The following is a 16,494-nucleotide window of genomic DNA, read 5'->3' as shown; positions in this document are numbered from 1 at the left end:
TAGACGTGAGTAGGAATACGAAATTTAGTCCACAGGTCAGATATTTGCTTCGATCCCATGACTGATAGTACCTGCTCAGAAGCAGGGGCAGGTTCCTTCTGAAAGTCATTTCTGATCGACGGGTTCCGAGGAACTATCTCCTCCACGGTAGGAAAACTTTCGTCTTTCGCAATCGTGGGTTCGCCGCTACCAGAAGGCATAACTACTGATAAAGGGGTGGCATCAGAGACTATATCAGAAGTGTGAGGGGAGTTTGTCATTTCTGCAATAAACGTGTATACAGTAGAACCGGAAGAAGGGTATCAACGGGAAGTGTATGATCAACAGGAAAGCTGGAGCTGAAAAGCAGAAGTGAAGCGGAAGCAAGGGTTAGAGAAGAAGCAGAAGAATAAGCAAAGTGCCAAATGAGTATGAAGTTCGAAAAGTCTCATTTTTGAATCTCCCTTCCCCTATTTAAAAGGTGCTTTGGCGCCAAGATCGATGCAAGAAATTGTCACCGACACCAAGATCAATGCAAGAAACTGTCACTGACACTAAGATCGAAGCAACAGAGGCGTCGAAAACGACGCATTGCATCGGGAAGATGAGTAATGATGACACGCGTGGTCATGACGCCATCCTATATTCTCCCATATTGTACTTTTTAGGGTTTTCTAGGGATATCTCTTATAAATAGGAAGAGAGATAAACGTTTGGGGGATCAGAACTTTTGTGAAAGAACATCTTGTAAAGAGTTAACTATTAGGAACATACAAAAAGCTGGTTTCGTCTCTCTTGTTTGGCTCCATCACATACTATTCTTCTTTGGTTCACAAGATCCAATAACACATAGTCCACTTCATTTGTCTATTGTCACACGTTGTAGTCAGAAAAAGGAATCACCCATTTCATCCAATATTTGGGTGACAAATTCTTTCTTATTACATTTAATGCCATTTATCACATTTATTGAATGTTTTCGTCATCGCATTAATTACTAGTTATTGAGCATTAACTCAGCATTTGTTAACTTGGACACAGACCCACACCGTCTAAGTTGATTAATTTCGGATCTAGAATTTATTACTTTTAACTTGAATTCACCCCATATCTATTTATTAAATTGGTTTAACTAAAAGGGTTTAGAACTTTTTGGTCAAACAATTACCATTCGCCAACATGACCACTACTTAAAAGCCAACCAAATGGTAAATGATAAAGAAAGATATAAATCTTAGTATAAATCAATTTTAAGAAGAAAAACAAAGTAATTATGTAAAGCAGTTTACACATTTTACTCCCAACTGAACAAACCCCAAAAGTGAACAAGATCATGCCACTGGGAGGAGAAATCTTGTTGTGTTGTCTCATAGGTTCTTTCATGACCACTACTGGACTATAACAACCATCAGACCTCAGCAAGTTTACAACTCTACGATGTAAACTCCATAAAACTAGAAACCTTGGAGCATTACTTCGTCCAGTAAACAAGTTGATCAAGCATCCCGATAGATATGTAAAACTTGGCGTAGTAATCGGACAAGCAGTATCCTACTACTCACTGAAATACCTGACATATTGGTATCAGCGGACCAGTCACATGTGAAGAATGTGTTCCGGGGAAAAACTTCCTGATGTATATTCGTGCTAGAGACAATTAACCATATAACTTCAAGGCCACTGGACTTATGGGAGAGAAGCCAGCTGGTGAAACGAGTGCGTCTACTGGAACATCATTAGGAGTGACACCGATAGCACCCTCATCCACTATCTGAATGGAATATGCAAGGGCAACTGCAAGAGAGAATTTTAATTAAACTGAGATGGTATAAGATGAAGGCTTCACAACACTTTCACATGCATAGTAGCAAGAAGACATAAAGAGATAACTTGTTTAGAGATTCTCCTATATAGTCAATATGATAATGCCAAGGAAAATACTGAGTCAGAGTATTACCTAGTAAGGGTTGCTTCCAGTGTTTCTCCTTGATTAGATCTTCATACTTCCTCAAGAACATATCATAATAACTTCAGGAATTTGCCGTATGCCAGAACCAAAACAAAGGGATTAAGAAAAGATAATTGCATTCAGTTTAATTATAGAGTTATAAATTTCATAAATCTGCATGAGCAGTTTGCTAACTAAGAAAAGGCAGCTTTCTGGTAGCTGTTACGGGAGATGCATCAATTAAGCACCGAAAATCAAGGAAACCCAATTTTACTGCAATAGGGTAATTTTGATACCTGAAGGGGAGCCTTGGAGCAACGGTCAAATTGTCTCCATGTGACCTATAGGTCACGTGTTTGAGCCATGGAATCAGCCACTGATGCTTGCATCAGGGTAGGCTGCCTGCATCACACTCCCTTGGGGTGCGTCCCTTCCCCGGACCTTGCGTGAACGCGGGATGCTTTGTGCACCGGGCTGCCCTTTAGAGTAATTTTGATGCCCAATTATTTTAAACCATTATGATCTATGAACTCCAATTATATTACAGTTGAACATGACATATGTTTAAATGATAAAAAAGATGAAAAGCAAAACTACAAAGAGATGATAAGAAAGAGCCACTACTGTTATTACCAAATAGAAACAAAAACTTACAGCAGTGATGGATAAACCTACCCTCCATTACGTCCCAACCTTTGTCCAGATCTGTCAAATGCAAGCCCTAGCAACACAAGGGAAAAAATGGGCTAAAGGACGTACGAGTATTACATAGGCTAAACAAACAAGATGAGGCAGGCCATTACCAGGTAGAACAACCAAGTCCACAGGTTCACAAGCCTGCATAACTAGAACCAATAAATCCTTCAGAAATACAAGTGTGTAGGCCAAACCAAATTAAATTTATAAGCATGAGAAGCAAATTTACAGCTCAGTTCTCACAGGCTGTATTCATCTTATGACTAAGGTATAAGAATTCACCTCATTCGTCATACTTCTGGTACAACACGTGAGAAGAAGCTGTGCGGAGCAAAGATGACTAAAAACAGAGTAAAACCAACAAGAGATCCAACAAGTACTCTTAATATACAAATTCTTATTGAGTAGAGCACATTCAAGACAATTCACAAAGCAAGTTTGCAAGATATCAAACCAAACCAATGCAAATCAACTTAAGCATCTTCACAGTAATGATAAAAGTAGGAATTACGAAAAATAAAGCATCAATCAAAATACCATCTTCACGCTCTTTTCCATCAGAATCAACTGGGGGTGGTTCCAAAATGTCCATCGAGCTTAGCACTAGATCATTCAGACTCGAAATTTTCAGCATTTTCATGTTGCTAAATCTGTCTTCTACACGCGGTACGTACACTGTCTTTTGTTTTTCCTGTTCTGACCAACCAAACTTATCGTTAAGCGAATCCACAGCATAATAATTTTTCTGTCTGTACATCTATGCATTTCCATTTTATATATGAATATAGCAATTTATTGATATTTCAGTCCGCTATACTCGGGGCAATAAAGTGAATGCTCAGCAATTATGCATTTTACTTCAGATTTCCTTACAATTCGGAGAAATTTTCTGAATTGTATCTTTTAACGTATGCAGTGCAGACATTTGAAAGAAAGAAAAAAGAAATGAATAAAATGAAAAAAAAATACAAAAATCTTTCAAAGTTTGATCAGACTTTCCAACAGAAGAAAATTTTACATGCAGAATACTACATTTCAATCGCAGATACTGATGCAATCCCAAAGGAAAATTACAATAATTCTAACAGCAGAAATATTCAGGTACCATATAGAAACCAGAAGAAACTTACCACTGGATTCATTGCATAGAACTTCTGCAAGAATTTTTGAAGTGCCAACCTCTCGTAAAGCAGCTGAGCTAACATAAGCACACAGGCTCTGGCTGGATTTGAACCATGGGGCTTCTAAAACAATATTCTGTATCGCATTATCTGAGAAAAGGACCAACACAAATATAAACAGTTCATAGATAATTTAATCGACGAAAAGTAACAAAAATTGAGCTAGATGTAGGACAAAGAAACACAAGCAGCAACAGTGGTATTGGCTAAGGCAAAGAAGTCGTCAGGCCATAGTGATTCAGACAGCAAAGCAACAGAGAGGAGAGTCATTTAGCAAGCTAGGCAGTGACTTCCAGGGTTCACTTTATCGCTTCAATAATCCGAAAGCATCCAACAGCGATTTCATCATTGTGGCTCCAAGAAGCTAATTTCATGAATTGCATACTTTGACAGTTCAAATTTTACGATAATAGGACAAACACCAAACAAGTATTTCAGGACGTCATTGTCCATAACATTTCTACAGTAACAACTGACTCGAACTCATTCAACCATTTTTAGCGAAGCAAAAATCTGTTATTTTAATGAAATCTACATCGAAGAAGCTGTCTCAAGACATACAATACAATATCTTGAAATTAAAGCAAGTTTAGCAAACAACATGAGCAAATAATTCATATAGGCGATACAAACTAGTGGGAATTAAGACTTAGTAGTCGTTAAACTTCCATATGATAGTTGGGACAGTCTTATTTTGGTCTAGCTAGAAACCTGTATGTCATCTTAGGGATGAAAGCAGGATTCAGAAAACCCTAATTTGTCTAGAGAGAAAAATTACTATCCAGTATTCAAACGAATAGAGTGAGATTAAGAGAACCTTAATTTGCCTTAAAACAAAAATTATAAGTATTGAAACGAAACAAGCCCAAATAGAAGAGGGATTCATATAGCCGAGCTCAACAAGTTTGGAATCAAGGCCTAGTTGATTAAATGATGAATCGAAATGACCTTTGAGTTTAAGCAGACAAAAACACAAACATAATATGTGCAATTCTATATCATTACACTACCTATACAAAAATAGGGAAATAGGAATTGGACCTTCATGGGCTCGTTGAATGGGACTCATATTCTTCAGCTCTTTACGAATTTTGGATCGGAGTGACTGCTTTTTCTGGAAAATAGCTTCGAGCTGGCGGGGATCGTCCATGAATGAACGGCGAGGATTTGGGGTCGGGTGTAACATTGCGGAACACAATGAGGGTGATGCTATCTTGCACGAATTGGACATCAGCGCCATTGCTGCCTTGTTAACTAACTTCCCTGCTCTCATAAGCAATCATGGAAGTTCTTTTTTCTCTCACAAAATAAAAATAAAATAATTAATCATGCTATATAAGTCTGCATTGTTTTTTTTTTAAAAACAAATATACCGCTAGGCAGACTGCTTAGTGGCTAATATATAAATAATAATCCCAAAATTTGGGTCCAAAATTACAATATATCCAAAGAAATGTAGAAAATGAATGCTGCTACTAGCTAATGCTAACAAGAGTAAAACTAATCTATCTATTACAAAGAAATGGAATACATGCCTCCGTGAAGTAGTGTAAGTGAATTCAATGACCAAGGGCAAACCAAGTAGCACCTCCAAGCTCTCACCAGGCGCCACGTAATGCGTTCCATAGGATATGATCCTAATGGACAAGGTAAATATGGACTCCAAACAATTACACCACTAAAATGAAGCTATCCAAGATTGAAAGAACCATGTGTAGCAATGCCTCCTCACCGTTGTGTTCCTTATACCTTTGAGACTATAGAAGAAGCTCATGAATGTAAAAGAGAGACATAACTGCTTGCTTGAACTATAGGGACAATATAGTGCATTCTCATCTCCAGATTGAGCATGCATAATACCACAAGATTATGATAGGACACTACACTGAATATTACAATAGCATATCCAAACATTAGTTTGTGTAGCATTTTATCAGAATATACATACTCCATTTGATATGTCAACACTAACAATTCTGCATTGTTTAATCCCTTGTTTGTGGCCTTTTCATTTTTTGGATAAAATAATTTCTGTATAAATTATACGACAATTGTTGTATTATTTTACTTTTATTACTGTTATAAGGGGAATAGAGAGGAGCTTTCGGTTCAGATGAATTTACAAAAAAACATAAAATTTTATTTTATTACATATTGGTCCATATTGCACTAACAGGCTATATAAAGAGCAATGCACATTGTACTTTACTGTCTGGGTCCGTTTTATTTGTAATCGAATGGACTTTCTACATACACACGCATCCCTCCAACCCCACCTAATAAACACGCTTTTCAACTATTTTTAAGGGTTTCAAAAAGATAAAACTTTGGGCGGAACTTATCCGAAATCTTCACCAGAAATCTTTGCTCAGCGACATGAAATGTTTTTGACCTTTTTTGTGTTCAAATTTTAAGTTACAGAGTAACTTTTTCTGTCTTTGTCACTCATCCTCTATATTTTCTTTTACTTGCTCCAGCTAGGCCTAGCCTTTGCCATTGCATTTATTTCAAAATTTCTCCAATTTTTCATTTGTATGTGAATTTTGAGTTTTGTGTAGTACTTCTCTCATCTATGGAAATTTCTATCTAAGACAAAAATAGTGATAAAAAAAGAACTTCAATGCCACCTATGTATGTGACGAAACTCCTCAGCGAAAGATTTTCATAGTTATCGAGTTTGGATAAACTCCATAATACAGATTTTGATATAAGTTGTTCACGAACGTTACCGATTATGACATAACGATTTCTTTGTTCAAAAGTTTCTGCTCTTGCATGGATGAGATTTCCTTTCTAAAATGGTAAATTTTAGAAGTTTGAAGTTTACTGACTGGTGCAATCAAGTTTCATATTTTTGGAACTGAACTGAACTGTTTGCTGTTAATTGCTATACGCATCGCCAATTGCTGAAGGTTACTAAGGAATTAACTAGGTATTATAGACTTTATAGTCTATGTTTAGTTGCTCTTGTGATGACTCCATAGGTCATATTGAGATTTAGCCTCTATTTTTGTATTTTGAGACTTCGATTAGCTTCGTTAGCATTCCTCGATTTGCATGCACAGTCCGTGTCTAATCCCAAAAAATCCTTATGCGAAAAATTAAAGAAAATATGAATTTTTGTCTTTAAAATAACTTAAGTTGACTACAATCAATATTTTATGTAAACAGACTCGAATCAGTATTTTGACGGTCTCGGTGGGTTCGTATCGTGATTTGGGATTTGGGCATATGCGCAAAATTGAATTCGGAATTCCCTAACTTATTTTGACTTATTTTGCCGAAAACTAGCATTTTTGAAAGTTGAAGAATTACAAGGTTTGATCGAAAGTTGACTTCTTAGCTAACATGTTCGGATTTTGATGTTAAAACTTAGAAAAGTTTTGTATTACTATTTGAAACTTGTTTGCAAAATTTGGTTCAATTCGGAATTGATTTGACATGATTCGAACACTTAAATGAGATTCTAGTGTTCTTGAGTTTCACTTCATTCATTTTGAGGATTGATTTGTAGATTTAGATATTATTTTGGTGATTTGGTTGTGCGAGCAAGTTTGTATGATGTTATTACACTTGTGTGCATATTTGGTTTGGAGCCCTAGGGGCTCGGGTGAGTTTCGAACGTGTTTCAGATGAGTTTTGCTTAGGAGAAGTTTGCTGGTGCAATACCAATTCTGGTGTTCTGTTGCAGATCTCGCAATTGCGAGCCTCACTTTTGCCTAGAATGATTCGCATTTGCGAGCATGGGCTGGGATGGGTGAATCTCTCATTTGCGAGAAATAGTTCACATTTGCAAACAGTGGACCTCCACATTTGCGAAGGAAGTGGTCGCAATTGCGATCACTGACTACCAGTGTACTGCTTCGCATTTGCATTTGCGATAGTTCTAGGTTCTCATTTGTGACCTTAATGTCACATTTGCGAATTTTGCTCTTCTATGACAAGGTTCGCATTTGTGACGCATGTATCGCATTTGCGATGTTCACAATTGCGAACAAATTATCGCAATTGCGACATCTACAACTAGGTAAAAGAGGGAGAAAATGGGACTTAGCTCATTGCTCACAATTTCTCAACCCTAAACACCCTAGAGACGATTTTCCAAGAGACTTCTTCCTAAATTCATAGGTAAGTGACTTTAATCCATTTCTTTTCAATTACCCATTACATTTCATGAGATTTCAACATCAAATTTAGGATTTCCATGGTAGAAATTAGGGATTTGGTGTCACGACCCAAATCGGAGGGCCGCGGCAAGCACCCGATACCTTACTCAACCGATTACCAACATAACATATCTTTCTTATTACACCATTATTGTTAAATGGCCAAAAGTGCCATCATAGGATAACGAGAATAAAACATAAGGGAATGCTAGACATAGGATGACCCAACATGATATAAAAACTTATACATGTGACATACGGTCCTATAAGGCCGACAAGATCATTTGTATGCTCAAAATATAGGCCGACAAGGTCATACAAGTATCCATATACATGACATCCGTCTACAGGCCTCTAAGAGTACATAAACATCAAAAAGGACGGGACATGGCCCTGCCATACCAATCAATACATGTCCAAATCATCCAAATAGGCAACTCCGGAGCAAGTGGAGTGCACCAACAACTTCCAATGAGCTGATAGCACTAGAAGGACTGTCAACCTATCTATCGGGACCTGGGAGCATAAAAAACAGCATTTCCAGGCAAAAGGGACGTCAGTACGAATAAAGTACCGAGTATGTAAGGCAGAAAAGTATAAATAAGAACAGTAATGTAAAGAGAGAAAACGGAGATATAACCTGTAGCATTTGAGTGCCTCAGAGGGCTACTGACATGAAATGCATGATATATATATATATATATATATATATATACACACACACACACACATACATAAACTTTTAAAAACATACGCCTCTTTGGGCATCATCATCATCATCATATCATACCCGACCTCGAAGAGGACTTAGTAAAAATGTACCCGACCATCATAAGGCTCGATATAATTGTACTTAGACACGTGGAGCTCAGTAAACCTAACTGATTAGTGGTTGCACAATAGGTGCCGTACCCAGCCGACTATAGCGCGGCTCGGTAGAGTAAAATAGATACTATATATAATGCATACTAGACTCATGGAATCACGTTCTAAACCTTTTGGAGTGACTTAAGGTCGTTGCACCTTCGATTAACATTATGGACATCCATACCCTCAATATGAACCTTAGTAGGATTCACGGATCATACATACTTGCATAGAATAACTTTATAAGGAAAAAACAACATGGACAACCTTAGTTTCTAGGACGCCTTAGTTTCTAGGAGTATATCCGTTATGAAATAACGTATCATTTACATTCATTTCACTTTAGATCATGCCAAAAGAAATAAGGAAGTGCCTTAACATAACTTAACCACGTTGAATCCTTAATACCTTCCAAACAACTCTTCAAACAAGTCAACTCAATATATTATAGTATAAGGAGATTCAAAATCAGTGCTGAGCAAAGGCTAAGTTTGTAACTTAAGCTAGTAGCTGGTTTACGTAAATTTGGGCAGCATCTCCCCTGTAACAAGGGCCTCCTCCAATGCCATATACCAACAACAATAACCAGAGAAATCCAGCAACATATAAATATCAATAACAAGACACCATATAATAACGACATGTCACACCTACTTCACGATGATTGGCAAGCTCCGATTGGAATCCGTATAACCCATATCACCCCTTATAGACTTCTTACATTAACTTAACAGTATTATTAACATGATAATGAAGTCATTCATCAATGATTCCATCCTTATACCATATATTTATAACAAAAAAAATAATCCACAACTCCAACTATCTTCAATTAGCAACTTTACTCACTAGTTCATGTCTGGTCCATCCATTTAACTTAATCAACATCAAGATAACCTTAAGAACTTGCAAGAACACAATACACATACCTCCTATAGTAATTTCAAGTCAAAATCCAAGTTATATTTAGCTTACAATAGCCCTTAATGGCAATAAAACACCATAGAAGTGACTTAAGCTAATCCAAGTATTATCTTGTAGTTTATCATCCTAATAACTTAAACAACATACAAGAAAGCTTAAGCACAATTAGTAGGCTGTTATAATCATCTAATCCAGTAGCAACAACTTGAAATTTCAGTCAAACACAACCCGCAACTATCCTCAATGACAACACAACCTCAAAGAGGTGTTGTTCTTCGCTAGAACTAACTTTTGATGTTGAAATATGGTGTAATCACTTTGGAATCACTCCAAACCCTTATGGTTTCTGTTTAGGAGAGTTAGGAGAAGTTTGGAGATGAAGTTGAGTTGAAAATGAGCAAAAATTAAGCGTCCAAATCGTTTATAAAGTGAAGTAGGTCAACCACTGCCTAAGTGGGTCCCATTGGGAGCTGCTTGCGCGGCCTTGCAAAAATACGAATATCTCTCTACTCCGATGTCGTATCGACAAATGGTTTAATGTATTAGAGAATAGACTCCTAGATATTCAATTTTCTAGGTAGATCATCATGTAATACCAAGTACATTGGGAGAAATGCTGGATACATTTGACCTAATGTTCACCATATTTATGAATGTAACTTGTGATGATCTTTGCCAAATTTTGTTCCACAACTCGCTTGATTTCAAAACATAACACACGACTATCATAAGATTAAAATAACTCATAACATAACCTCCTTATCATTTTGAACACCCTAGTCTCATCCCAAAAGTATATGTTATAACATTCCCAACTTGTCGACTTCCGACGAAACTTATTTTCTTTAATTCGTTTAGCTTCTAAGCCTTCCAACCCTCTTGGTGCTTGCAATTCATGATCTTAAATATTTGTAACCTCCAAATTAATGTGATTAAATTAGTTTATGTACTTTCAAAGATGATAACATTTCTAAGCTTATATCAATTGACTTACGACATACTCTCACGTACGAAAATATGAGGTGTAACATCATTCCCCCCTTTGGAACATTCGTCCTCGAATGTTGATTGATGCAATTATCAGTCTCATAACCTATAACTCTTACGAATACTTTAGTACTGTCCTTGACATCTAGGCAACTATTCTGTGAATTAATCCAAAGCGCTAGGCATTCTCGCCTTTAGGCCTCTTTCTCACACCACGACCTGTGGTCAGAATTTTTCCAATCTCGTTACTGTTGCTACCTTTTATCGTGTAGCTTGCAAGACTCTATCCCTGTATGTGCGCCTATGCGACTCTTCTTACCTTTTTTCCTCCAGCTATTATCCAATCTTTATGCCTCACTTTGTGAACATATACAGAACTATGACAAACTGTCCCTCTAGGCATCTATAGGTGTACTGAAGTCCTTCTCTTGGTACTTTGTCCAACTTACGACTATTGCTATATCTTGCTTCATAGCCTCAGTTATCTATCCTTATGGATTTACTACATCTAGGTAGGTCAGACTATACCATAACACTTACTTCGATTTGTTATTACCGAGGTCTGCTACCCAACTCCAAGTTACTCTCTCGCTGCTTATCCTATATGTATAAATCTAAGTCCTTTAATGCTTCCTTATTACTGTTCATCTTAAGAATGACAACCTAATCTCATCTCATATTTTGGAACTTTATCCATCTATTATTGATTCACCCTAATATTGATCCATAATCTACCACCGATGACTTGAAACCTCTTACATAACACTGCCATTAGGGCTCACATCTCATCAGGGAACATCTGAAGTGATAATCTTGATCCACCTAGGGGCGATACTATACTTCTATACTTGTATTTCATAGCATCCCAACGTGATTCATCTTATGGGGGTATTCTAATCCTGTGTAATTCATGAAATCCCTTTTCTTTAAATGATTACTCAATCAAATGCCTACACGTTATTCTCGTATTATTTATCGCAATTACACTCTCATTCTACTACCAAGGCAGAATTCCATATTTTCTATTTTTTACTACTCACAACCTTCCTCTAAATTACTAGTACCATAGATTTCCTTATGTTTTTCTGGAACCTCAAGTGAGACATCATGTTCTCTAACTCTTCTTTACTCTCTTAACTAGACCTCTCGGTACCTAGAAACCATAGGCTGTAAGATATACCACTGACGATACCACTATCATTTATGGATACTGAATCACGATCCTTCTAGCCCTCTACCTAAAATATGGACTATTCACAACCTTCTGCACTTAAGTATCTCATACCTTCTTTACCTTTACCTTTCTTATCTTTAAATCTTGCATTGTATCTTCTGTTACTTTCATAACATTCCTTCCACATAGATGGAATTTACATCCACGCCTTAAAGCTCCACTATAGTTCTTGCACCTCTGATGCATACACATTCTGGTAGGAGCTTCATATTGACTTCTTTGAGGTCGATACTCTTCTAACTGGCTTTATCGTAAAACCGTTAGAATATGGCCATTGTACTATCTCTCTTGTACCTATGATATTAAGAGTAATTCTGCAATGTTCTGAATCATGATTTCTATAATTATCTGGATCTAATAATCAGACTCCTAATTTACTTAGCTGATGTAACTCTTTAGTTTCCTCTTCTCTCTCAGCCTTTAAGCAGTCTTAAGCTATCTTCCGACCTGGCTCAGGGTATTAGTTATTACTTCAGCCTTTCGTGGACGCTATGGAACATCTACGACTATTACCTTCTAATAATTCAAACCTTTGTCTGTGACGTAGACTCAATTCATTCTTTTAACTTATATTGGACTCTCATATAGTTGTATGAATGGTAACATATATACTGCATTGAAAATAATCAGAATCTTAAGTGCATTCATAACGTAACTAACTCTGGGTAATTTATCAAATAATTCCTTTCATGCCTTCTCAGTTTTCTTTAAACATAAGCAATTACTTTTCATGGTCATTCTGCCACTTGTTGCATGAGAACTTGGATTATCTTAGTGCCCACACCTACTGGAATTTCGTGCAACCCATATGATCTTTTGATTTTTACTTCCCGTTCATTAGCCACGATAGGTACCACTTTCTTATGGAGTGTATACAATGTTGTAGTGAGACTATTGTTATAATATCATTTCCTCTTTAGGTCACTATGCTTAGCATGGCGCGTTCTTCCTTATTTTCTCAGCTAGTCTTTCGCTGCAGTACTTAGGGAAGACCCTCTGACTCTTGGAAAGCCGCGAGCTTATTACATTGTATACCCCACGGAATTGCTAATATTCTTACTCGCCTATCATTATCCTTAGTTACTTACCTCCACGCCCTTGTGCTCGTAGGGTTACTTCTAAACTGAAATTTTGACTATCTCCCCAGGTGGAACTCTTTTTTTTGTAACACTTATACGGTATCTTTAACTACCCTGACTCCTTTCTGAAAATTTCTCCAGGATTACTATCTCGTATCTACGAGACTAAATTTCCTATGCTGTATTTCACCGCATTTGCCTTGCATGATCGACTGATTTATCTTAGACCTCTTGTATAACAATAACGAGTCTCTTCCTAAATCAACTAACCATTCATCGGTCCATGCTCATATCTATATTCTACGTAACCTCTCTTGGGTTATTTCCTATGTCTTAACTTACTTCTTGCACTGGCTCCTTATGTATCGAGTGTTCATTTGCACTTACTATTAATAACATCCTGGGCGGGAACCCTTACTGCCTCTCCCCGGCATTGTGCTTGCATAATGTTCTGGAGTCGTAACATATCTGTAGGATCAGAATAAAGGGAATATCATTCCTTTCGCCATTTTACCGCATTTTTCCTTTACTATTCTATAGTTACCTAAACCACTTAACTTTGACTTAATACCACATCACACCATCTTCACCCTTTTAGGGGAGTATTAACATCTAATGCTATGAAGATTTACCTATATATGGTTTACCTCTTCATCTTTGGCGTCTTTTCATATCTTCGGTGACTCTTACTTGCCTTGCGGTAACCCTCCTATACTAGGGATAACTGAATTTCTTATGCACGAGGGAGGCACCTAGTGTAACTAGCACACTTAGTCCCTTAAGCTTAGCTCTGCTCACAGTGCTTGCTTTAGGGAAGTGTCTTCATGAATGACTTTTAAAGGTTATTCTTCTGTCGTCCATTCTATTATTGCTGATACGTGATCATAAAATTCTCTTGATGTCGACTATTATCACATCATTTAGTCCCTATTGTTTACTAGCCCATACTAATTTTTATTACTTTGGGGGTCCAACTTAGCCTTATGGTAATCATGTTGGAGTTATCAACTCATTTCTCGAAATGAGGATATGACTTTTGGCTTATACATATTTATTGTCTCAAGGCCTATCACCTCTTTTCTTTTCCTTCACTTGACTATAGACTCTATCATCTTGTCATATTTTGATTTCCTGTTCACCCATTTATCATACCTTACTCATAATGCTTCATTTACTCTCTTCTTATTCTCCTGCTAGTATTTCTATCCATCACATTATTCTAAAAACTTCAACAAAACATTGTTTCACTATTAGCTCCCCTGGCTCAATCCACCATTTTGGGTTACTCTAACCCTAACTGGATCCTGACATCCTATCCTTTGCTTAAACTATATATGTTATCTCCCATAGGGCATAACTAAGATGTGTGTGGCCAATTGTGCATACCTCTGTTACTGTGGAAAGTAACTTATAATGCTTATATTTCTCTGCCTGAATTGTAAATACTGATAATCTTCACTAACTGAGTACCACGTACCCTTCTTCACCTTGCTTCTTTTACTTGTTGAAAGTTGTATCTACCTTCTGATTCTCTTATTGCTTTTTACCATATAGGTGGATAGATATTCATGCCTTAGGGTTCCTTATCAAGAAGCTTACACGTCTTAGTACACACATGATCTGCTGAACACCTCACATTTACTCATCGTAAGCATGATGCAAAATCGAGTTCTTCTGACTCAATTCTTCCACAGCCACATTCAATCTCTTACCAACTATCTTTCTAGATGTAGGTATCATTGTATTACGAATAAAATAAAATTTAGGAGTTTGAATTTTTACAACTGAGCTCTACCACACGATTTAGAGTAAGAAAAAAGAGTGACAGTCCTAAATTTCCTGTAGTCTCCTGCTTATAAGTGTGGCGAACAACACACCCATAAACAAGACTCTACTAGACACGGCTTGTAGACTCCCTAGGATAGAACTGCTCTAATATCACTTTTTCCGCGACCCAAATCGGAGGGCCGCGGCGGGCACAAGATACCTTACTCAACCGAGTACTAACATAACATATCTTTCTTATCATACCATCATGGGTAAATAGGCCATCATGAAATTACCAGAATAAAACATAAGGGAATGCTAGGCATAGGACGACCCAACATGATATAGAAACTTATACATGTGACATACGAGTAAGGACTACATGATCATTTGTATATTCAAAACATAGACCGACAGGGCCATACAAGTATCCATATACATGACATCCGTCTACAAGTCTCTAAGAATACATAAACATAAAAAAGGCTGGGATAGTGCCCTACCATACCAAACAAAATATGTCCAAATTATATTGACCAAATAGGCAACTTTGGAGCAAGTAGAGTGCACCAACACCTTACAGTGAGTTGATAGCCTACTAGGAGGACTGTCAACCTATCTATCGGGACCTGCGAGCATGAAACTGTAACGACCCAACCGGTTATTTTGAGAGTTATAGCCCAGTTCCCCCATCTCTTGCTACTTTTTTTTTACTACAACTATATTATGATATACTGGGTTAGTTGGTTTGGGTCCGGAGTGGTTTCAAAGTGAATTGAGACACATAGTCTTTTAATTGAAAACTTAAGTTGGAAAAGTTGACCGGATATTGACTTATGTGTAAACGACCCCAGATTTGAATTCTGATGATTCCGTTAGCTTCGTTAGGTGATTTTGGACTTAGGAGCGTGCTTGGAATGTGATTTGGAGGTCCGTGGTAGAATTAGGTTGGAATTGGCGAAAGTTAGAATTTTGGCGATTTTCGCCGGCAGTGGAAATTTTGATACCGGGGTCGGATTAGATTTTGAAAAGTTGGAGTAGGTTTGTGGTGTCATTTTTGACTTGTGTGCAAAATTTGAGGTCATTCAGACGTGGTTTGGTAGGGTTCGGCATCGTTTGTGAAATTCGGAAGTTTAGAGGTTCTTTAGGCTTGAATACAGGTGTAATTTGGTGTTTTGATGTTATTTTGAGTAATTCAAAGGCTTGACTAAGTTCTTATGATATTATGGGACGTGTTGGTATGTTTGGTTGAGGTCCCGAGGGCCTCGGGTAAGTTTCGGATGGTTAACAGATCATTTTTGGCCTTGGTGAGATAACTGATCTGCTGCTGTAATTGTTTCTAGTTGCATCTTATGCATTTACGAGAGGGGCCTCGCGTTCATAAAGAGTGTTTCTAAGATGGTGAATTTTCGTTCTACGCATTCGCGAACACAAAGGGTAGGCCAGTACGTGTATCGCGAACGCGTGAGCGGTGTTGCGTTTGCGAAGAGGAGTGAGGCAGTTGGGGACCCCAATTCTTTGGTCTACGTGTTTGTGAGGTGAGGGTCACGTTCGCAAAGGTTTGAGATGGTAAAGCATCGTGTTCACAAATCAGTTGTCGCATTTGTGAAGAGTAAAGCGTAAAGGCAGTCTGAGTTGGTCTACGCGAACACGAGAGGACGGTCGC

The 16,494-nt window shown here is 37.5% G+C and overlaps 1 protein-coding gene across 5 annotated transcripts; it reads right to left on the bottom strand.

Annotated features, from left to right (window-relative positions):
- Positions 1-1,185: 1,185 nt before the first annotated feature.
- On the bottom strand, positions 1,186-5,072 carry LOC107760549 (5-formyltetrahydrofolate cyclo-ligase, mitochondrial). Of its 5 annotated transcripts, none has more exons than XR_001642424.2 (8): positions 4,846-5,072; positions 3,754-3,894; positions 3,161-3,319; positions 2,731-2,772; positions 2,603-2,648; positions 2,224-2,406; positions 1,937-2,007; positions 1,708-1,773 (listed from the first exon to the last, which is right to left on the bottom strand). XR_001642424.2 is itself a non-coding variant. In XM_016578614.2 (7 exons), exons 1-7 carry the CDS (start codon positions 5,042-5,044, stop codon positions 1,637-1,639), a joined length of 795 nt encoding a protein of 264 aa, XP_016434100.2. In that variant the 5' UTR covers positions 5,045-5,072; the 3' UTR covers positions 1,186-1,636. The 5 variants fall into 5 exon arrangements, 1 of the variants encoding a protein (XP_016434100.2); XR_012700223.1 differs by having other exon boundaries at positions 2,224-2,401; XM_016578614.2 differs by lacking the exon at positions 2,224-2,406 and having other exon boundaries at positions 1,186-1,773.
- Positions 5,073-16,494: the final 11,422 nt, after the last annotated feature.

This window comes from Nicotiana tabacum, chromosome 16 (assembly GCF_000715075.1).
Source record: "Nicotiana tabacum cultivar K326 chromosome 16, ASM71507v2, whole genome shotgun sequence".
In the NCBI taxonomy this organism is placed as follows: domain Eukaryota; kingdom Viridiplantae; phylum Streptophyta; class Magnoliopsida; order Solanales; family Solanaceae; genus Nicotiana; species Nicotiana tabacum.
The sequence above is the reverse complement of the archived record's forward strand: the minus strand, read 5'-3'. Positions and strand labels throughout refer to the sequence as shown.

Excerpts from the sequence above, each read along its gene's own strand:
- LOC107760549 (XM_016578614.2), bottom strand. The coding sequence starts at position 5,044 with ATGGCGCTGATGTCCAATTCGTGCAAGATAGCATCACCCTCATTGTGT. Across the intron at positions 3,895-4,845 it reads CATTCAACGAGCCCATGAAG|ATAATGCGATACAGAATATT; the intron begins GTCCAATTCCTA and ends TCCTTTTCTCAG. Across the intron at positions 3,320-3,753 it reads TCTATGCAATGAATCCAGTG|AACAGGAAAAACAAAAGACA; the intron begins GTAAGTTTCTTC and ends TTGGTTGGTCAG.